Source organism: Saccoglossus kowalevskii, chromosome 6 (assembly GCF_978046115.1).
Source record: "Saccoglossus kowalevskii chromosome 6, keSacKowa6.1, whole genome shotgun sequence".
In the NCBI taxonomy this organism is placed as follows: Eukaryota; Metazoa; Hemichordata; class Enteropneusta; family Harrimaniidae; genus Saccoglossus; species Saccoglossus kowalevskii.
Window position 1 is genome coordinate 42489346 of NC_140646.1, and position 23245 is coordinate 42512590.

General features: G+C 36.1%; 2 protein-coding genes across 2 annotated transcripts in view; one reads left to right on the plus strand and one right to left on the minus strand.

Moving 5' to 3' along the window:
- The window catches only part of LOC100367050 (DNA replication licensing factor mcm4-like), an 82243-nt gene that overhangs the window by 51642 nt on the left and 7356 nt on the right, over positions 1-23245 (minus strand). The window contains exons 2-8 of the mRNA XM_002731927.4: positions 11117-11349; positions 10873-11019; positions 10598-10682; positions 5971-6052; positions 4288-4497; positions 3472-3706; positions 2953-3195 (exon numbers count right to left, since the gene is read on the minus strand). Of these exons, the coding sequence (XP_002731973.1) occupies positions 2953-3195; positions 3472-3706; positions 4288-4497; positions 5971-6052; positions 10598-10682; positions 10873-11019; positions 11117-11345 (1231 nt within the window). The 5' untranslated portion in view covers positions 11346-11349. The remainder of the gene's footprint in view (positions 1-2952; positions 3196-3471; positions 3707-4287; positions 4498-5970; positions 6053-10597; positions 10683-10872; positions 11020-11116; positions 11350-23245) is intronic.
- On the plus strand, positions 17194-20322 carry LOC102807679 (zinc finger protein 862-like). Its single transcript, XM_078006813.1, has 3 exons — positions 17194-18183; positions 18576-18805; positions 19734-20322. Exons 1-3 carry the CDS (start codon positions 17194-17196, stop codon positions 20269-20271), a joined length of 1758 nt encoding a protein of 585 aa, XP_077862939.1. The 3' UTR covers positions 20272-20322.

Below are 23245 nucleotides of genomic sequence, written 5' to 3' on the forward strand. Positions count from 1 at the left end.
GCATGTAAATATAAAGTTGTAAATAACAATATATTTTAAAATTAAAGAATGCTTTAAAGTTTTAATCACTCCTTCCCGCATCTTAGAACAAGTATAGTGCATGTCATCCATTTTCTCTAGTCCCCAGTTTTTAACTATACACACTAAAATAAATTATGGTTATATAGATAAAATATTTGTTTATTGGTTCCTCCATTAAAATATTTTATATTTATTTTTCTATTAGTGATGATGGTTCTTGCAAGCACACAGCTGCTCTACTATTTGCTGTAGCTGAATACGTAGACAGGCAAACTGACAGGGGAACTGCAGTAAGTACCGATGAGACTTGTGTGTGGACATCCATACCAGTTAAGGTGGAAGACCTAGATTATCGCAGAGATAAAACACCAAGGAAACCTGGTCCCCAACCTAAGAACTACAGACCACTGAGAACAGTGAATAATACAGACATTCTCAGGATTCAAGAGCATTTAAAAAGGGCGAGGTGCTGATTTTCTTAAGGGGTAACCATTTTAAAAATGGGGAGGGGCACTTGAGGAAAATGGATGTACATATTGTAAATTTTACTTTCTTCCCAACATGGTGGCAACATATTTCATAAACTAACAGCCTGTCGGCTGATATAGCTCCGCTGTATACTCTGAAAACAGATTGCCAAAAATATCTATTTACCAGTGCCCCATCATAACATAAGAAACTTTGTATATAGATAAGTACAATTTCCTTTTCTGTCATATTGTTAGACAACTCTTTACCCACCACTTTATTTTAGGCAATAAAACAAAAGGGAAAAGAAAACAAGTACCCTCCCCCTTATTCACTCAAATATGGATAGTAAATATGACTACATTTTTTCCAGGTATGTGAAGAATCTCATCCCGGTGCATTATTTCTGAAGTTAGTGAAAGATCCACAACTATTGCCTGTTACTAATGTGCCGACGATGCAAGAGATTTATACAACTTACAGATCTTCAGGAAGTAACATGACGTTTTTAGATTACTTAACCCAAAACACAACAGAGCAGCATGTAGAAATTCTAAAAAACCTTCTTCAATGTGATCCTGCATGGTATGAAGCCAGAAAGGGACGTACAACAGCAAGCATTGCTGACTTGGTGAGATCAGTGAGAGATGTTCACAAGTGTGAAACATTAGTCAGTAAGATTTTGGGAACTGCAAAACCAATTGAAAACAGTGCTGTAACGTTTGGCAAAGAAAATGAGCCGGTTGCAAGGCAATTATACTCAATTAGTGAGGTTAAGAAACACAAAAAATTTGAAGTTAATGAGTGTGGACTAATAGTAATGAAAAATAAACCATTTATGGGAGCATCACCTGATGGCACTGTTAATTGTTCATGCCATGAACCAAAACTAATTGAAATTAAATGTTCTTTTAAGCACAAAAATATTGCTGTTGAGAAAATACCTTACATAGATCCCAAATATCATTTAGAACTAGTTGATGAAACTTTGCATTTAAAGCAGACTTCCCCATGGTACAGCCAGATACAATTCCAGTTAGGTGTGACAGGTATAGCATCTTGTGATTTAGTTGTGTACACACTAGATTGTAACTTTTTGTTTGGTGGTGTCATCACCTCACGGTGACCTGCTACGATAACAAACCGGAATTTTCACAGTTGCACCTTAAAACAATGAACCAGTTACCCTGAACACGATGAATCATCTTCGGAAGACAATGAGTGTTGGCCTGTTTTGTAAACAATTCTTTGTCTGGGACCATGCAGGGCGCACAGGAAATATAACAGGGCGCCAATTTCAGATAACAGGGCGCAGCGCCCTGTAAAAACCCCTCGTGGAGAACCCTGGGTGTATAATGAATATTTAAAATTTGAACATAATCAGCAAAAGCAAGTCAGAGATATGGCACTAAAAACACATTCATTAAAACAAAATGACCACTAGTCGGCCATTTTGAAATGTCTATTGTATATACCAAGCTTGAACAAAATCCATCTGTAAATGCTTGATTTTGATGATTTGTTAGCACAAAAATGGCCGCCATTCGGCTATCTTGAATTAGATCATGAAACAAATTGATGTGGATATATATGTATAATATCATGTAAGATGTATGTGTGAAGTTTGATTGTGATTGGTCCAGCAATTTCTAAGATACAGGCCCGGATGCACGCACGGAGGTCAAAACATAAGTCCTCGTTTTCAGACTGCATCCGTACGGGGACTAATTAAAAGAAGTGAACAATGGTTTACACTGTAGCAAGCAAAACAAACTAGAGCTTCTGTACAAGGGCATGAGATCAGTAACAGGTTGACGTCTTTATGCACAGAATATTAACGCTGAATAACCAGGCCATGTTTGAACTTCGTTCTACGAATAAACTATGCAACCATGTGATTTTTTTTTTTGTTTGGGGGAAAACTAAAACTGGTCTAAATTTCAAATAAGAATAAGTTGGGAATTTTTGGGGAAGTCAACAAAAATACTGAAATCTGGCAAACAACCAAGCACACATTTTTAGAGAGGTCGAAATTTTACAATTTCTACGGTAGATAACAATTTCATTCACTAGTCTTGTGTTACTAGTATAACATTCAGAAGAACGCCATGTCTGAACTAGTTTTTAAAAATTTTACGGTGCTTGTCACGCTGAGGTGTCAGATTCCAGATAAATATTTTTCAAGTTTAACTATTTGTGTAAAAAAATATTTATCGACAACATAAATACATTTTTTTTAACAATGGAATAAAAACATTAAATGAATACTTAGCTTTTCACTGCTTGAATGACATGATTGCAAGTGTTGCGTGTCGAGTACAGACAGTAATACAAAATGTGATTTTGTGAGCTAAGAATTACCCTGGGCACTGAGTCGAATAAGCACGGTAATACAAAAATATTGCCATATTCACTTAAATCTGTTAAATGTTTTATCAACCAGATAGTAGTGATCAACCTTACCAGGTGATTCCTGTAACTTCACCATCTGTTTGTCACTGAAATGTGATCTATTATGGACGAGTCCCATACTATGTTGAGTGCTGCAGTGACGACAGACACTGGGTTCAGCAATACGACCGCGGTCAATCTCCACTGTCTGAGTGAAAGAACACACATAACATTTGAAGAAAGCCTCTCGCATTTCCGGCATCAGTTGAGACAATCTAATCACCATACCACTGATAGTTATAAGTTGATCAATATCTAAGAAGAAAGCAATAACGAAAATAAAATTAATTGAATTTATACCATGTCTTCACTTTCATATAAGTGCAATAAATGGTTTGAATAGCAATAACTTGTGAATTTTGTGTTCTATGAAGCTTGTATCGACAGTTTTCACTTGTATGGCCCCTTACTGCTATACATTGAGTTGTTCAGCATGTTCACTCAAATACGACTACAGTGAAGTGAAAAATTATTTATTATTCTAGCATACAAGTGAAACACATGCCATGTTAACACTGACAACGACCATACCTTCAGGATTTAGTGACCTCATATTTTTGGTCAAATCTGCACTGAATGTCCGGACTTGAATTTGATGGTCAAGCTGGACATCAGGAAACTGTTCAAAGAACATCTCATTGACTGCCATGTCAAAGGTTGGGATAACTTCTTGAGGGTAACAGACTAACTGACGATAAAGTTCAGCATCAAACCTTTTCAAATGTGAACAATTCACATTCAGGAAAGGAAGTTCAAGCTGGCTGATCTAGAGGAAGAAAACACAAAACAGAAGTTCAGATTGACTCTCCCAGTTGAGGGGCTGAAGAATTCACAAGTGGCTCCAATATGGCAAATATAATGGGCAGTTCAGAATTCTATAGTAGGGATCAAATATTTACTGAACAGAAAAATCACAGCCTTCAAAATGTCCATTAACTTCGAGTTCATTAAACCTCCGGATACCGAAGTAAATATTTGTCATCTGCACAACTTTCCATATTTTGTACAATAAAGTACCTGCAGTGTTCTCCCAGAAAATTTGCATACAGTATCAGCCAATTTACATAACAATATGTTTGAATGTCTTGTATTCATTGTTATGCTAAATTGGTTCTATTGTTTATCCAAAACTCAACAGCTGGGAACCCTACTCTATAATGCCCTGGGGAGAACAAAAATTGATTTCATTTGATCTAAAAGTTAAAATGAAGGAATATGCATTAAATGCTGAAAACCTCCAGGGAAACAATGGTCATTTTAAATACAACATTATGGGAAACAGCCATCTGTAACATAAAAGTAAAAATAGCCATACTTGATAAAACATCCAGGGAAACAAAGCCCTACCTCTTCCAATCTTTGCATATATGCAGGTTGGGTTGGATCAAATCCTTCAAGCTCATCAGCATCTTCATCAATATATGTCTGGACAAATTTCTTGAATTTCTCCTGGGCCTCACTAACAACTATATCAGTACCCCAAATCACCATTCGAGGCCCAGCAGCTTGGTCACTGGTTACCACGACAGCAGGATCAGAACCATCACCACCACCGACCTTTGAGAAGATTAATATTGTTTATTTTTGTGATAGTTGTAGAACATAAGATTGTCGATACTGATTTAAGCGCATCAACTACTAACCAAAGTTGAATTTACAAATAGCATAAATTTCTTGGATGTTTATTTCCGAATCCAAATACCAAATACATAACATTACCCATATTCATGATAATTGCATGCATCCAATTTGTGTCTGAACGACAATTCATTTTTCTAGCTGTCTAGATGCATATATTTTAATCTATGTATATTCGAACAGAAATCATTTTGGCTAACCATTATAACATACAACTGCTCGTATTTAGGCATTGTGCTACATCATTGCTCTATACATCATGGCTTTTGCAATCTATTGGCCCTAAATCTGCTTTGGCAAACATTTGTGTTGTCAAAATAAATGCATGATAATACAAACAAACCCAAAGCTCTACACATGAATAATGTACTTCTATTAAAGCAAAGACAGCATTTAAAATATAACTGCACGTAATGATCAGGGTGGTTTAGCTATGGTTTAACAATTATAAATATTTAATGCAATAATGACCATATATAATATATTTTGGTATACATCTTGTCAGATAACAAAGTTGCATGTCCCTATCTGCAACAATTCAAAATATTACTGTAACAGTTATTTTAATTTTGCTTATTTCGATGACTAGAAAATGTGCTAAATTAAAACCCAGTGAATATGTAAAATTGAGCATAGAACACATTACCTAAATGATAAAAGCGTAATTTTAACCCACTGAATATACATGAAATGATAAATCAGTGAAATTTAAACCTAGTGAAAATTAGTCATTTTACACTTAGTCATATCATAACCAACCAAAAACTAATTAGGGTTGCGCAATATCCCAGAGTGTCTATGTGCCAAGTTTCGATGAATTCTGTTGAATAGTACACGAGAAACAAGTGAAAATGCTTAAAGTAGGTTAATTAAAATGCATATAAGGCGATTAATATGGACAATTTTTTTACCCAAAACTAATTAGCTCTGTGTATAGTCTAATCATCTATATAGTCTAGTCATCTATGTACCAAGTTTCATTTAAATGTAATGATTAGTGCTTGAAACATCAGTGGAAAAGCTGAAAATTGACTAATCATTAAGCAAATTAGGTAATTAGTATGCACAAATTTGCACACAAAACTAATCAGATCATTGGAAAAGCCAAGGAGCAACATTAGCATTAGCCGAGAGCATCTGTGCATCAAGTTTCATCAAAAACCAACATAAGGTTCTTGAGATATCAGTGGAACACCCACACCCACACACCATCTGCAAAAACTCCCAATTGTGTGATTCACAGAACCGGTTATATCACAGATTAAACACATTAAACGTGCTTACAGTATATCATTAACAATAATGAATTTCCCACAGTGCCATATTGGATTTGATTGCTCATCCAATATGTTGCTGCGAGTGGCTCTTTATTGTTATATTATCATTACTAACCGATGGCTCTGATACAAGGTTCACCTGTCTCATCTTCCTCTCACTGCGAATGTCACTCCTAACCCTGATAGGTGTACCACCGCTGTAGACACATTTAGGAAGCGAACATATTTAGAAAATTTACATGCATATCACATTTCCTGCAAATTTAAATGATAATTCTGGACCAATTGCCTTCATGAATTTTGTGCAAGGCTATTTGATGTTTGACAACAAAATTATGCCTATGTTATAACTATGATGTAATGTTTTGTGTGATGTCACTATTCATAACACTATAGAGGTTGGCAGAGTGTATGGCCTATATATAATAAGCAATTTAGGCAGGGAATCCCCCCCAAGATAAAATTGTAGGTTAGCATAGTAGTTCCATGATGATTTCCCCAATTCTTGATAAAACAAAGTGAAATGTACACTATCTTGTTTATAAACACATGGACAATGCAACTATGTTGAAGTTGTGGTGCAAAACATGTTCCATAAAGAGAAAACTGACAATAACTGACAAAGTAACAATTCTGTTCAATTCAGCTGTCATTCTGCATTTTTAAAATTTCAGCCATATTTCTACTACTTAATTAGGCCAAAAAAAAAACAACAACTTATGTTGCCCTCAAGTCGAAAAATTGAACAAGCAGCCTATCGGCTGAGATAGCTCCGCTGTTAGCAATGCACATTTCAATTAAAGAACTGAAGACATCATTAGAAAATGAACAATATGTATAGTATCAAAGCAATCGGACTTGCAGTTTTTAACAAGAAGTCGAAAATATCACTTTTTACCAAAAATGACAAAAATATTCACCAAAATTATAGAATCGAAGATATCACGAAATGAACAAATCTGAGAAAGGTCCACATGTAGTATCTAAATATGTAATATCAAAGCAATTGAACTATTGGTTTTTAACAAGAAGTCGAAAATATCACTTTTTACCAAAAATTACAAAAATATTCACCAAAATTAGAGAATTGAAGACATCATCACAAAATGAACAAATCTGAGAGAGGTCCACATGTAGTACCTATATATGTAATATCAAAGCAATCGGACTTGTGGTTTTTAACAAGAAGTCGAAAATATCATTTTTTACCAAAAATAACAAAAATATTCACCAAAATTAGAGAATTGAAGATATCAACATGAAATGAACAAACCTAAGAGAGGTCTACCCAAGGTACATATACACCAAGTATCAAAGCATTCAGGCTTGTAGTTTTCAAGAAGAAGTCAAATTAAAGCTGCAAGCAGCATCACAGGGGCCCAAGAATACATGCCATAAATAATGTCAAATGATACACATGATAGACAATTAGTTTGAATGATTAGTACCATGAGGTCGAAATGCAGTTGGTTCCATATATTTATTTGAGATATAAAGGTTATTAATATATGGTCATCTGTTATTTTAATCAAATCTCTTGTTCAACGTTGTCATAATAACACAGGATTCATCATTCTAACTACAACAGTGCTTGAGTTATAACAGTTATGATTATTAATGAGGTTAGAAGCCCCCACCCCATGCAGTTGGTTCCATATATTTATTTGAGATATTAATGTTATGAATATTAATGAGTTCACATGACCATACATGGTCATCTGTTATTTTATTCAAATCTCTTGTTTAACATCATCATAATAACACAGGAATCATCTTCCTACCTGCAACAGTGCTTGAGATATAACAGTTATGCATATTAATGAGTTCACATGACCATATATGGTAATCTGTTATTTTAATGAAATTGCTTGTTCACTGTTGTCATGATAACACAGGAATCATCTTCCTAACGGCAACAGTGCTTGAGATATAGCAGCTATGCATATTAATGAGGTTAGAAGCCCCCCACCCCATGGGCGCGTAGCCACATGACCTAGCCATGTGCCATTAAGGGGAAAGAATGTATCTAAAGAGTAGAATACACGTACAAAATTTTATTCCAATCGGACTAATACAAAACATGTAGTTGCATAATTTCAATTTTCACAAAATCCAAGATGGCGGCCAAACCACGTGACTTATCGAAAATATATTATTTTTCCATATGGAGTTGAGGCCAGGCATGGTAAATATAAAAACATCTAGTAAATTCGTGGAATCACCTCTGAGAAACAAATGCCCAAACTTTTGGTCAATTTTCCTCAAAATCCAAGATGGCGACCAAACCATGTGACTGATCTGAAATCTTTTATAGGTTTCTGAAAGAGATTGATATAGAGATGCCATGTATCAATATTGAAAATAATCGCTCACGTGTGGCATGAGTGAAAAACTACTTTCTGTTGAGAACAAATCCAAAATGGCGGCCAAACCACGTGACCAATCATAATGAATTTCTCAAATCTAAATCTGCTCCATATGTAGAAGCTAAGTACTGAATATGAGAACATTTTACTTGGCGGTTCTAAGGAAGAAGATTTTAAAGTGTTTTTTGCCGTTTTTAGGAAAAACAAAATGGCGGGAAAAGTCACATGACCGCTAAAGTTTTTATTTCTGATATTATTACACATGAGTTGTACTATATACCATAAAAAATCTAGACGCCTAGACCCTCAGAAAGTGGTCAAACAGCCACTTCCGGTTTTATTTCAATCCAATATGGCTGCCAAACTAATTGGCCAATCAAAATTCTGAAAGCATGTTGCACCAGTTCATATTAGAGACTATCAGTATAGAGCATTTTCAAACTATTTGGTTCAGCAGTTTTCTCAAACGGCTTGACGAAAAAAGTTACGGAAGAAAGAAGAAGAAAAAACCGAGCAATAAGAATAGGGGCCACGCCCTACAGGCTTGGGCCCCTAAAAAGTAAAACATTGACACGGACGACGACGACGGACAATCACTCATATGATAAGCTCCGCTCAACAAAGTCGACAGAGGAGCTAAAAATTGGGTCTGTCCGTCTTCCACTACAATGCCAGACAATAGTGCAAACGGTTCCAATTTTGTGCTTTTTTAAGGGCCCAATTCGTTTGCCCTGGCCAAGTGTTTATTTGAAGTGTGGCTATGCTAATGAGTGCCGTTAATCACTTGCATGTTTACAGAAACTCTGTTTATTTACAACTGATTGTACTAATACCCATAAGCATCGAAGTGTATAATATGCTGATCAAACTTTCATAGAGCACAGACCTGAGCTTGCTACGGTCAACAACAAAAAGATGTTCACTGCATGACGTTCACACTATCACTCTGATAAATGTTGCGTGGCAATAGTAACAAGCAGCCTGTCGGCTGAAATAGCTCTGCTGCACATTTCAAATAAAGATATCATTAGAAAATGAACAATATGTATAAGTATCAGAGCAATGGGACTTGCTGTTTTTAACAAGAATTCAAAAATATCACTTTTAATTGAACACATCACCACGAAATTAACAAATCTGAAAGAGGTCCACATGTAGTACCTATATATGTAATATCAAAGCAATTCGACTTGCGGTTTTCTACAAGAAGTCGAAAATATCACTTTTTATAAAAAATGACAAAAATATTCACCAAAATTAGAGAATTAAAGATATGATCATGAAATGAACAAATCTGAGTTAGAACCACATGTAGTACCTATATATGTAATATCAAAGTAATTGGACTTGTGGTTTTCAACAAGAAGTCGAAAATATCACTTTTTACCAAAAATGACAAAAATATTCACCAAAATTAGAGAATTGAAGATATGATCATGAAATGAACAAATCTGAGAGAGGTCTACCCAAGGTACATATATATCAAGTATCAAAGCATTCAGGCTTGTAGTTTTCAAGAAGAAGTCAAAAAAGTAAAACATTGACACGGACGACGACGACGGACAACAAAGTCGACAGCGGAGCTAAAAATCAAAGAAAGCTTTAATCCCAAACTAATCAGGTTTGTACATTGTTCTAGAGCATCTTTGTTCTAAGTTTCATTAAAATGGAATAATTAGTACTTTACATATCAGTGTGATAGCTTAAAATTGGTTAATTATACAAATTAGATAATTAATATGTACAGATTTTAACCCACAATTTATCAGGTCTGTCTATTGTCTTACAGCATCCATGTACAAAGTTTCATTGAAACGTGATGAGTACTTGAGATATCTGGAAAAACTGAAAATTTACTAATAATTATGCAAATTAGGTAATTAATATGCACAGATTTTTATCAAAAACTAATTAAATCTATGTACCAAGTTTCATCAAAATCCAATGAATGAACGCAAATTAATAGTCCCCGTTTCGGACTTCGTCTGAACAGGGACTAACATAATGGCCACCAGTCGGCCATTTTGAATCTTATCTGAAAAGATGTGCATCAAGGTACTATAATGTCCAACGTACATACCAAGTTTGAACAAAATCCATTTGTAAACAGCTGAGAAATGCTTTATTTTGATGATTTTTTAGAACACAAATTGCTGTCATTTGGCCATCTTGAATCAGATCATAAAACAAATTGATGAGCATATGTATAATATCATGTATGATGTATGTGTTAAGTTTAATTGTGATTGGTCCAAGCATTTCTAAAATACTGGTCTGGATGCACGCACACATGCATAGACGGACACACAAAAATCAAAACATAAGACCCCCGTTGTCGGACTGTGTCCGAACCGAGACTAAGAAAGCAAAGGATACCCATGTCTTCCTGGTGTGCTACCAATTCTTGAACTAGGTGTACCATAATTTAATGGCGAACTCAGATCTATTTCGCTGGTTGTTGCTAAGAATGATGAAAAGAAAATGACAGAATTGTTTCTACAATCTTTTGTAGGAATGTGTAATCAAGGCTCCATGAGAATGCCATTCACAATTTATAATTAGAAATAAAAAGTTCTCGCAACTTCAACCATTTCTGCATTATTTGTAACATGGTCTTGTACAAGAATTATAGAACATACAATAACAATTACCTGCTCTGGATGGTGCAGCAGGACTAGAGAACAGTGATGGAGCTGCAGTCGGTGGTGATGATGGCAAGGGTGCTAAACCAGGGGAAGAGTCCATTCTTTTAGAAGGGGGAGAAGATCCACGGGTACCACGGGTACTTCGTCTTGAGGCTGTTACAGTAAAAGTGAGAACATATTGAAATTGTACATGACCATTCCAAAAATTTGATATACTGGTGCTTGATTCCAAAATAAATAATAAACTCACGTGTACCAACTTTACTTGCTGGCGTTCCCCTTTCACTGCGCCGACTTGGTGTACCATTTTGTGCACCTTTTCTCTGTGGTGTTCCATTCTCTATAGGTGCTTTCCCCTTTTTACTAGGTGTGGTTTCACTTGGTGGCTCTTTGCTACGACCTCTCTTTGGTGTGCTTTCACTGGTATCACTTGCTCTTCCTCGTTTACTTCTACGTGGAGTTCCAACCGGTGAAGACATAGTTCTATCACAAATGGGAAACACATTTATAAATAATATAAATGAGTGTCAAACATAACACATTTTTGTATTTGATTAAGTTATCAAAACACTGGTTATAATTTTGGGGGACCAGTCCATCCCAAAAATTGTGGGAACTACAAGAATTATCTTATTCAAACAAGACATAAATCTAATAGGACCAGTCTTTGAAAAAGAAATACATCACTAAAGATAATAACTAAACAAGCAGCCTCTCGGCTGATACAGCTCCGCTGTTAGCAAGGCACATTTCAACAAAAGAACTGAAGATATCATTAGAAAATGAACAATAAAATGTATAAATATGTATAGCAATTGGACTTGTTGTTTTCAACAATAATTCAAAAATATCACTTTTTACCAAAAATGACATAAATATTCATCAAAATTAGATAATTGAAGATATCATCACAAAATGAACAAATCTGAGAGAGGTCCACATGTAGTACCTATATATGTAATATCAAAGCAATCGGACTTGCGGTTTTTAACAAGAAGTCAAAAATATCACTTTTTACCAAAAATAACAAAAATATTCACCAAAATTAGAGAGTTGAGGATATCATAATGAAATGAACAAATCTAAGAGAGGTCTACCCCAGGTACATACACTGTACATGTACACACCAAGTATCAAAGCATTCAGGCTAGTAGTTTTCAAGAAGAAGTCGAAAAGATAAAACATTGACACACGCGCCGACTCGTATGATAAGCTCCGACAGCGGAGCTAATAAAGTGGATATCTTGGATTGTATTGTATAAATTGAGAAATAAAACAAGTCATTGAAAATGACACAGTCCCCGTTACATTTTTGAAAGTTCTCTTTGTGATTGTCATATTTAAGCGGGTGGGGGGTTGTCGCGAGCGTGTCCTTGAAACTTGAGTTTCAAGTGGCATATACAACAGATTGTTTATTTACATCAAAATACGTGTTCCGTGTAGTAGTAATATGGCCAAAAATAAAAATATTTGGCCATCTTTGATATGATTATGAAACACACTGATATGTATGATGTATGTGCCAAATACGAATGAAAATGGTACATAAATTGCGGAAATATAGTAGTAAGGCCAAAAAGTCAGATTGCTGTCAATCGGCCATCCTTGACCCGATTTTGAAACAAATTGTCACGGACATGCATCCTAACATGTATAAAGTACATGTATGTGCCAAATTTGCTTGAAAACTGACAGAGCACTTCCAAGATACCGCATAAAAAAAAAAACAAGATGCCTGCCAGTCGACCATCTTTGATCCAATTGCGAAAAAAATTGTCATGGACATTTAACCTAACATGTATAATCTATGTACCAAGTTTGAATGACAACTGACAAAGCATGTCCAAAATACAACATTTTCAAAAAACAAGATGGCTGCCAGTCGACCATTTTGAATCGAATCACTAAACCACTGCATGTGCATATGTCCCACATAAGGTACTAGGCACATGCAAAGAATGAACGAAATCGGTCCACAGGATTCTGAAATATTACTATTGACAGACTGACGCACGCACAAAATTATGCAAGACGTTTTCAAATTAAAAATCCCTGTCGAATTATTAAATGGTGTCTCGAAAAGGGATTTTTTATTTGACGCCCGCTTAGCACTAATTGTAAGTTGTGCTTTGAACATCAGAAGGTCGCAATTGTTTATGTCGTTCACACGGGAGATGGAAAATAATGGCGCGTGTGTTGCTCTTGCATTTATATGGTAGTATTACTACAATTGGCATACTTATTTTCAGCTTTCAATCTAAATGGACACAGAACGCCCCAGTAACGTACTAGTACATGTACATATATTTTAGAGTCGTCTGAAAAAATAAATAAATTACACAATTATTACTGTGCTAGGACGCTGTTTATTCACGCACGGTAACTAAAAAAGAGTCACGCTTCATATTAGTTCAGTGGATGCGTCTCGACAGATGTATCCATGCGCCGCGTTTTAAAAAGTAACGTACTGAATCCAAACTAAAGGTCACATGTTGGAAAATAATAATAGTTTGCCATGGAGATATTTATGTTAGAGCTGTGGTTAGTCACAGTCCGTCAACAAGGGAGGGAACTGTGGTTTAGCGTTAATCCGATGACACTAAACATACACTATTTTTGTTAAAAGACGCTAATAATTTGAAAAACACTTGTAACACTTGTAGGGTAATCGAAAAATAAGAAGAAATTGCAAACAAATTTGAAAAAAGACGAGCTCTAGTTTAGTAAAATCGGCAGATGAAAACCCCAAAATGACCTGTTTTCAAAGTGATAGCGTGACCTTGCATCAGACATATTGATATGCAAACGACTAATTTGTGAAACAAACAGGAGCGGATAAGATAAACAAAAAAAAAGGACCAACGATTTCAAACAATGTATCCTCACCTCTAATTTATTTAAAACGTCGTGTGTAAAACCGTGTTTGTCGTAGTAGGCCGTCAAAAAATGGTAACCCATTAGTATGCACGGGTGATTTGTTTTTACTTTACAATAATTTTATCAAGCACGAACGTCGTCAGATTCGTTTTTTTTGTTGTTGCCTAAAGTCTCTTGGCCAATCAAAAATAAATAATTCACGCAACGGTGAGATGATTAACATAGGTCACCCGTTTGGCCCCAACGACACACTTACAGTACAGTTCTCTCGGAAGCTTTGGCTTCACTTCAGCATCAGCTTCGTTTCAGCATCGCATCATTATGGCATTGTTATGGCTTCAGCGTCGCTTCAATGTCGCGACATAAAAAGTTGAGGCGGTCATCACTTCGCTTCATTGTGGCCTCATTATGGCGACAATGTGGCATCAGCATCACTTCATCAAACAAAGAAGTAACAGAACTCATTTCGCTCAAGCACTCGTCCGCTTCCGCTTTTCAATCGCTCGCTTTTGTGACCGCTTGTTGAATTTACGCTTTATTTTCGACTGTGCAAAAATTCGGACTACTAACAATTTTCTGGTTTTCATAGATCACGGTTACTAGTTTAGTAACCGTGCATAGATGTTGAACAACCATCAAAAGTTCAAATACTGTTTGTTTTAACTATCAATAATTATATGCACGCAATCTGACCCTTTGACCTAGATTTGACTGGGATTGACTATTTTATTTTAAACAACTTATTCTGACGTGACGCACTGCTACAAAATGTATTTCAACAGAAGTACGACATGGTTGTCTGGGTTTCTTTTCCCGATTGTGTTGAGTTTACTATTTGTATAATTATTGTTATTTCTTCAAGGAGAAGACAAGCCGAAGGACCATGAAGCTAAATAGAAGTCCCACGCATGGACTGAGTGAAAGAAAATATTTCCAAGGCTAAAATAAAACCTAATGTCTCTGTGTATTTGTCAATTTTGCATATATTTAGTATGACAGTATGTTCGTAAATATCTGTAAAAATCTTGTCTTTCGTTAATAATTTCATTTGTTTGAAATGTCTGCCGACTGTGTCCCAATAATTTGTTTGGAATATCCTCGTTGGTTTCTTCAAACGGTCCCGATGTCCGTCATTCAACACAATCAGCATTTATCATAATTCATGGGGATCATGTCCCGTAATTTGCGGGCTGTAAAACCAAATAATTAAACAAGTAGGTACTATTTATTATATCTATATTTTTGTTTTAGCTCGCGAAACTACAACACGGCATAGAGTTGTCGCGGCGAAACAGTCGCCTTGAAATCAATGGAACTTCAATTATCCATTTCTCACCTTGAAATAAAATTTAAAAAAAAATCGAAGAGCATCGGGGGTATATTATTAACCAGTCTTACTAATCACTAGCTTTATTTTATTCAAATCCATAAAATTCACGAGTTTTTCGACATTTGTTGGCAACTTCCGCGCTAAAAATGGTTGAAAGTGTGGGTGTGGTAAGTGGTTCTCTCGCAAAGTCTCATTGATAATACGGACAAATATGGTTCTGTGACCCAGGTTGTGTGCTCCGATCAATGTGACTCTCAGCCAATCAATGATGTTGTTACAAAGCATATTTAACGCTAATTTAAGGGTCGTCGTACCATCCAATCCCCTGCGTCGATTCACATTGTTTGTGCTGTGACAGGCTTCACAATTATTCACTAATAAACATCGGTATATTTTGACAAACGACCGGGATACCTCAGTTCAAAAAAAGAAAAAACAAAACAAAACGGGGCTGAGATACAAATCAGTTTTGCAAGTTGGGAAATAAGGTAAACCAGATTGGGGTCGATGATATTCAGTATCGAATGACTTCAGTGTGTATCATAGGTTTCAAATTGTTCATCGACTGGGCACCACTGGACATGTTTTTTTTGAAGCCCAATAAATTATTTCTGCATGTCAAGTGCTATTCAATTTTTTACAGGGCATTATTCGAAAATATTTTTTGTGAGAATACTTTTAAAGTACGTATAGGTCGAGCTTAGGTCACTGATCGTGACTTAATTTTGAAAATTGGATGTAAAATTTTACCAGACCGACTCCACCACAACCATCCAATCATAGTTAGAAATGTACGCACTTGTTTTGGAATTTTGTATCAAGATAGCAGGCGACAACGCCGACGCACCAGGCGACGTATGTGCGTTTTGCATGTATTAGTAGTCCGGGCATGGGATCGGACTCTGCTAAAACTAAATGAAACACAGAAAAATACCACCGAAATGAGGAATCTGAATCTGTTCTCTTACCAGCAAATAAAATGAACGAAAATAACTAAGGTAATTTTATAACAAGAACAGTTTCATTTCGTGTAGCAAATTGTGTTGTATCCGAACGACGATTGCATCGTGTGATTTAAATTTATCACGATTTTCCTTGCAGTCAATTTGACACTCGTCACCTTGCAGATTGCAATGTACTTCACAAAGTTTTTGGTACCCAATACTCGCAACATATATTAAATAATTAAACAAGATATATTTTTAAAATGTCATTTTACTCTTGGTCATATTTTATTCCCCTTACCGTCTTGAATTTCAAATCGATTACATATCGAACTTCTGTATATGTTTTTTTTCACTCTACTGCCTTTCCATGTGAAAATAATGAGGTCATACTCGTGTCACAATACTTTGAAGCTGATGCCATGTTGATGCCATGAGACTGCGAAGCTGAGGCCAGGATGATGCTACAGAATAAGCGAGGCGAACACAGCTTCAATTGTCAATGACGCGAAGCTGATGCCACAATGATGCGATGCTGAGGCGACAATGAAGCCATGCGTAGGCGACAATGATGCCACAACAGGGTTCGACTCTCACGCTGGTCCTCTATCCCGAGTCTAGTAAATTTCTTGCAGGACCAGCAAAAATGCGTGGGTGGAAGTCCGAAGGACTAGTGGTTATTTACCCGTTATTTTACCGATAAAATTCCAGTCAAATTATTGCAATTCACTTGTCATTTAGAACTAGACTTTCGACAGTCGGTCGTACCTGATATTAATCTGTTATTAATAAATAGCGTGTATAACGTAATATGCGTGAATAAATTGCGAAAGCCAGTGTATTTCAGAGCTTGCGTAGCGATGCAATTTAAGACGTTTGCGCAACCTTTTCTGCGCAGTTACGTCATTTGAATACTGTTGTTGCGCAGAAATAGTTGCGCAATCGTCTTTTAATGTCGGCATCCAAGTAGTTTAGTTATCGTCGCGAGACATCGGTGATATGGAGCGTTTTTTGGTTGGGTATCATGTTCCAGCGAGTAAAAAACCCAAAACGGCAATTGATGACAAAGAGAAACGGCGCCAATACGACTCTGAGGTACGTGTGCGTGGCTTCCAAACTGAATGGAAGGACAAGTACCCTTGGTTGTCATTTTTCATGATGAATGGAAAGGGGAAGATGTTTTGCGACGTTTGCCGAAAATTCAAAGCAACAGGCACGTATGTGACAGGGTGTACCAATTTTAAATTGGATAGCATCAAATCACACAGTATCTCTGCGAGTCATACCAGAAATTTTGCAAGATTTGAAGCAATGCGTGCTCCTCCGGGACATACTGTGGCCGAGAAAAGCTTGTTGTCGATGAATAAACAAGTAGTGAGCAAGCTAGTGATTTTATTCAAAACTGCTCACGGCCTTGCTAAACGCAGTAGACCGTACACCGATTTCTCCTGGATGTGCGACTTGGATGAAGCAAAGGGACTTGTTATTGGAGACACGTATAGAAATGACAAAAGGTGCAAAGAATTTATTGAAGCCATTGCAAATACTGAGAGAATCAATACATCTTCATTAATAGAAAACACAAAATTCCTATCAATTATTTCCGATGGTGCTACAGACTCCTCACATAGAGAAGCTGAGATTTGCTTTGTTAAATCATCTCATTTGGGTGTTGTATCAACAAAGTTTATTGGTATCGCAAATATTGCCAAAGCTGATGCTAATGGAATATCCCAGGCACTGACAAGACTACTATGTAATATAGCTGGTGATACATGGAAGGAAAAGGTCATAGGCATGGGGACTGATGGTGCCAGTGTCATGTTGGGGAGAAAAGGTGGCGTAATCAGGAAAATTCAAGATCAACTTGAGCGACCATACATCGTTGGAGTCCATTGTTCTGCTCACCGTTTAGAACTTGCATATAAAGATGCTTGTAAGGAGATCATTTTGTACAAAAAAGTTGACAATTTGATGATGAATCTCTACTATTTTTATAGAAATAGCAGCCTTAATAGAAGCAATCTTATAGTTTCTTTTGAAGTGTTGGGCAAAAAACCACTCATGCCTACCCGAGTATCTGGAACGCGATGGGTTCCTCACACTATGCGAGCAATATCGAACATTGCTAATGAATACAGTGCTATTGTCACTCATCTTCAACAGGTATGTGTGCAATTTAACTAGCAATTGATATTTTAAATGTATTGTTATTACATTTGTACATAGATGTTTTCTCTATCAATACAAAGTATCAAATTTGGCTTAAAAAATATGTACTGGTAGTATTTTTTGGAAGCCAGATGAATGAATTGCAAATATTGTGTGACAGATACTGTTATTTATTTGTGAATATTTTTTAGCAAGATTTTATACCTTTGACATAGATAGAGCAAACATCTTTCTGTACAAATGTAGTAAAAATATTATAAAAATGTGTATATTATAAAACTTCAATACTTGTTTACTGTATATTTAAATAATTTCACTGCACTGTAAAGTATAAGTATAGTGACTAACACAAAGTTAAATATTTTGGGTTATTTTTGAAACCTCAGATCCAGAATCCTCATGATCCTGCTTCGAGAAAAGACTCGGCTGCCAAAGCAAAGAATTTCCTCATGATGTTAACAAGCAAGAATGCTCTATATTTTATTTACTTCTTATGGGATATAACAATATGTCTTTCAAGACTCTCCCTGGTGTTTCAAGATAGGAAGACTACTGTAGGTGTGATTCACAGTGAGCTCAGTGCTGCTAGGGATATACTGCAATCTTACAAGGAAAGGTAAGATTAGTCTATGCAATTATATTAACATCTTAATGAACTGTTGAACTACTGTAAATTTAATGAAATCATTTGAAATAATAAACCACTTCCACGTAAATTATACTAGATATCTATACATTTCTGAAATGTAATATTTTATATTTATACACTTCTTTCTTGCTAGCATCTTGCTGATCATAATGCATAGTATTTAGTTAAATGTATAATTTTTTTATAATCGCCTAGTGATGGTCCTAAGCTTAGAGAGGTATTAGGCAGGGATACTTTTAATAACCAAAAGCTGTCAGGGAATGCACAGAGCTTTACTAGTGCCAGGAATAAGTTAATTGATAAATTGATAGCCAGTTTATCCAAACGATTTGAAGTAGATGAAGCCATTATTAAAGCAACAGCTATTGCTGACCTGAAAGTATGGCCTGCATCAGTCCAAGATGAACCAGGTAATTTGTCAGTGACATAGTTTACTGCTCGATTTGCACGTATGCATGGGCAAATAAATATTAATCTTAATTATTGATAAAGGAAACACTACACTCAACATTAATAGCAGTTACAAAGTTGTACAATTATAAAAAAAATATATTCACAATGTTTGGATATATTGCTGATTATTTGTTTATTTAGACTTTGGTGCAACATCCATAGAAGTTCTGAGTCAGCAGTTTGGTCCTGCATTACTACAGCATGCTAATGGTCTTACAAGTACCGATGATTTACAACCTGAGTGGATCAGATTTAAACACCTCTTGTATGCCAGGTAAATAGTTATAACAAAACATGTAAGCTTAAGCCTCTATCCTTATCTGCAATGTTATTTGTATGGTATGTCATACTGTTATACACCTTGACTGAAATAGTTATGTTTGCCAACAAGGGTTCACAATAACTGTCATGTTTAATTTTGTCTAACCTTTTGTTTTTGCAGATTTGTTGATTTATCTGAAGTGACATGGGCCCAGGTGAACTCAGCTCTTGTTGATAAATGTCCAAATATATTAGCTTTAATTGACTTGGTTTTGTCAATGCCTGCCAGTTCCTTTGAAGCTGAGAGGGGATTCTCCTTGATGAAGATCATCAAGACAGACTGGAGGAGTCGCTTGAAGGACTCCACTCTGTCTGACCTCATGATGGTTAAATTAGAAAGCCCAGAAATAGGAAAATTTTCTCCAAATGCTGCCATCAATTTATGGTTTAATAAAAACAGAAGACCATTTTTCAATGATAAAAAAATGGGCAATTCTGCTGTTGAAATTGATACTGAGGATGATGTTATGACAGAAGAAACAGGTGTTAAATTTCCCATCTCTTCTGCGAAAATAAATGAAGATGATGATGATTATTTGTATGATTCAGGGGCAGAGGATGATTTCTATTCTGATGAAGATGAAACTTTAGAAAACAGACGAAATCATGAAGTGAATGCATATCACAATTTGCTAGAGTCAATCTCAGATGTTATGTAAACTTTGTACTAGTAATTAAATAATAAAGTTGCCAGTTGTATACAAACATTATTACTATTTGTCATTGCATTTTAATTTGATAATATAACAAATAGCTGTCAGTTACCACACATTAGTGCATTAACACGCCTCAGTACACGGTACATATAATAGCTCTCCCATTTTCCCCATTTCTTCAAGCAAAATAATAAAGGCGAAAATAGATTACTCTTACAAAAAGTAGAAGGACCAGTAAGGTTTTTTGTGGGATAGTATTCTCCCAGCTTCACTAGCCCTACTGGATAGTGATGAACTTTTTTGACTGTCTAACCCTGCACAAAAGCCAAAGCTTCCGCGAGAACTGTACTGTAGGTTCATCAAATTGACCTAGGAATGATTTCCAGACAGTTTCGAATTCAAATAGAAAATATTATTTCTGATGACAGTTATTTTATTTTTGCGAAAAACGGGTGAAAAATATGATGTTTGTATGTGCCTGGTTAACCATTCCTGGTCTGGGGTGATTTCCAGACAGTTTGAAAATTTCGGGAAAACGTTTTTTTTGTTGAAAAGTTTGTTTGCCAAACTAAAACATGCCAACGGTCTTGATAATACTATGAACAGCAGATGTTTTATTTAAAAAAAAAAAAAACAGGGAAGAACTGTTTTCCTGTCAATAATAAAAATTGGGGCAAGTTTACACAGCGCGACATTTCTTAACATACAGCTGCCTGCTATAAACGTAAACGTCGCAGTGAGACTGCCAAAAAGACCAGTACAAATGGTCTCTTGTAATAACTTATTCACTGCCTGAGAGGTCTCAGTACCAAGGTCGACATGGTCATAAAAGAAAGTAAATTTAAACATTTGTAGTTGTTCCCTCTGCTGCAGTTACAGTTAAAGCATATACGGGGTTCTTGCTGTTTGGTCTTGCCACTACGTCGACAGTATGTAGATAGTGGGCGACCAGCCATACGAACTGGACGAGACGTTGACCACAACCAGAGTGAAGAAAAAAAGGTCCTCTGCTGCTGAATTAATGGCTACACTGATTTATTCTCGGTAGCCAAGAAAACAAGAGTATTTTTCTGAAAGCTTTTCGCCACTGCTGTTAAAACACTGGAACGTCCTCTCGATAATATTGGATACCAATACGGTATTAAATAACTCATACTAACCTAATGGTCCCTATCAGAACCAACACATCATCCAGAATAACAACTATAGTAAAACAGTTTTTTGCAATAATTCAGTACACATAAAACATTTTATATGCTCCATGCTGGTCGTGATGATATTTCTGTACTTCATTCAATCATTTTTTTTATTGAAATAAAGTTACACCATGGTCTCACACAGGCACACATATTATTCAGTGTTCTCCCCAGAAAAATGTATCAGAGTGGCGGCTAATTTGCATATAATTTACATATCATTAGCATATGTCTAGAGATAAAGAAAACAATAATGACAGGCTTGCATGGATGAAATTGTGTCTTTATTTTTTAACAAATTTATGTACAAGATTAAATGAATCTGCTGCTGTGTGATTTCTATGTAATGTTGATTCTTCGGACTTTCATACTTGTATTTAAAAAATATCGTCACGATCAACACGAAAATAAACAAATTGCCACCATTTTGAAAAGTCGCTAAACTAAAAAATTGCCACGATAAAATTTACCCAACTATTTCAAAACACAATACTAGTATTAGTTATTTTGATAAATCGTAGCCAACAATTTTTGAACTTCCAGAAAGAAAGTCGTTTCCAAAAAAATGTTTCGACGATCGGCAAAAAATGAAGCCATACAAAAGTTTACTAAACTAGGTCAAAATACGCTTCCAAGTAAAACGCTACAAATAAATACTTTTTTTACCTTTGCCATCGGATGTTTCTCTCAGCCACGTATATTTTGTTGTCCATTGTGCATCAAATCCAGAGTTTATTTTTTTGCACCTTTCGTTGTAACATCATCTTCTACCACTGCCGACAGGGGTACTGGTGACCGCGTTGCTGGTGGGTTTATCGCTCGCGACCAGGGGCCCAGCAGGGCGTTCTACGCGGAACCATGACGTAATATTTCTGCTGTTTGACATCGTTGCTTCTTCCAGCCGAATATGCTACTGAGAAAATACGCGCTATTACCCCAATTAAATAGGGCGAAAGTGTTTATTGTCGAAGTACGAAGCTGTATTAGTCCATTGTTTTTGCGTAATTACTGACATGTTTCCATTCACACCTGATTTGGCTCACAGTACCGGACGCTGATGACGCTGACTCACAGATTCGCACGTGTATTTACAAGCTAAAACAAAGAGTAACAGGAAATGCCACAGAGTAGCGGGCAATCTCTCAGAGTAGCGGCATAAATAATAGAGGAGCGGCCCCGCTACGCTAAAACGCTTTGGGGAGAACACTGGTATTCACGTAGAAAACTGACACAACTGGCGTTTAAATTCTAAGTGACACTGATCAGTCCCTCGTCCAAGCAGAAGCCCGCATTTCGAGATGTGCCGAATGCGGTGGGTCGAGATGTTCAATTTGGGTCGAAATGTCTTGGATCGAGATGTCTAGAAATCATTTATGGAATAAGAATCCGGGCTTTGGCTGTCAATGCGTTATCACCAAGTAAATAAGTATGACAATCACGCTAACTCGAGTCCACTCTGAATTTGTCTGTATGTGTGTTGCTCTCAATTATTTGTGTTATCCAATTAAACGCCACCAGTCACGCACTTGTCCTCGTCGTGACCCGACGCGTTCACCCATTTCAACTGAATCTATTTCCACGCGGCGGTCATTTATTTAGTAACTGTGATTTGTCGTTTTTTTTAGTTATTTCCCTATTTTATTGATCACTATAGTTTAACGTCTAGAATGTCAAAATATGTTTTCTTTTTATTTTAATTTTGATGCTTCTACTGGAAATGTACTTCAATAGAGCATGTATGATATGATTCTTTATGGTTTTCTATCTACTATTGTTGAATC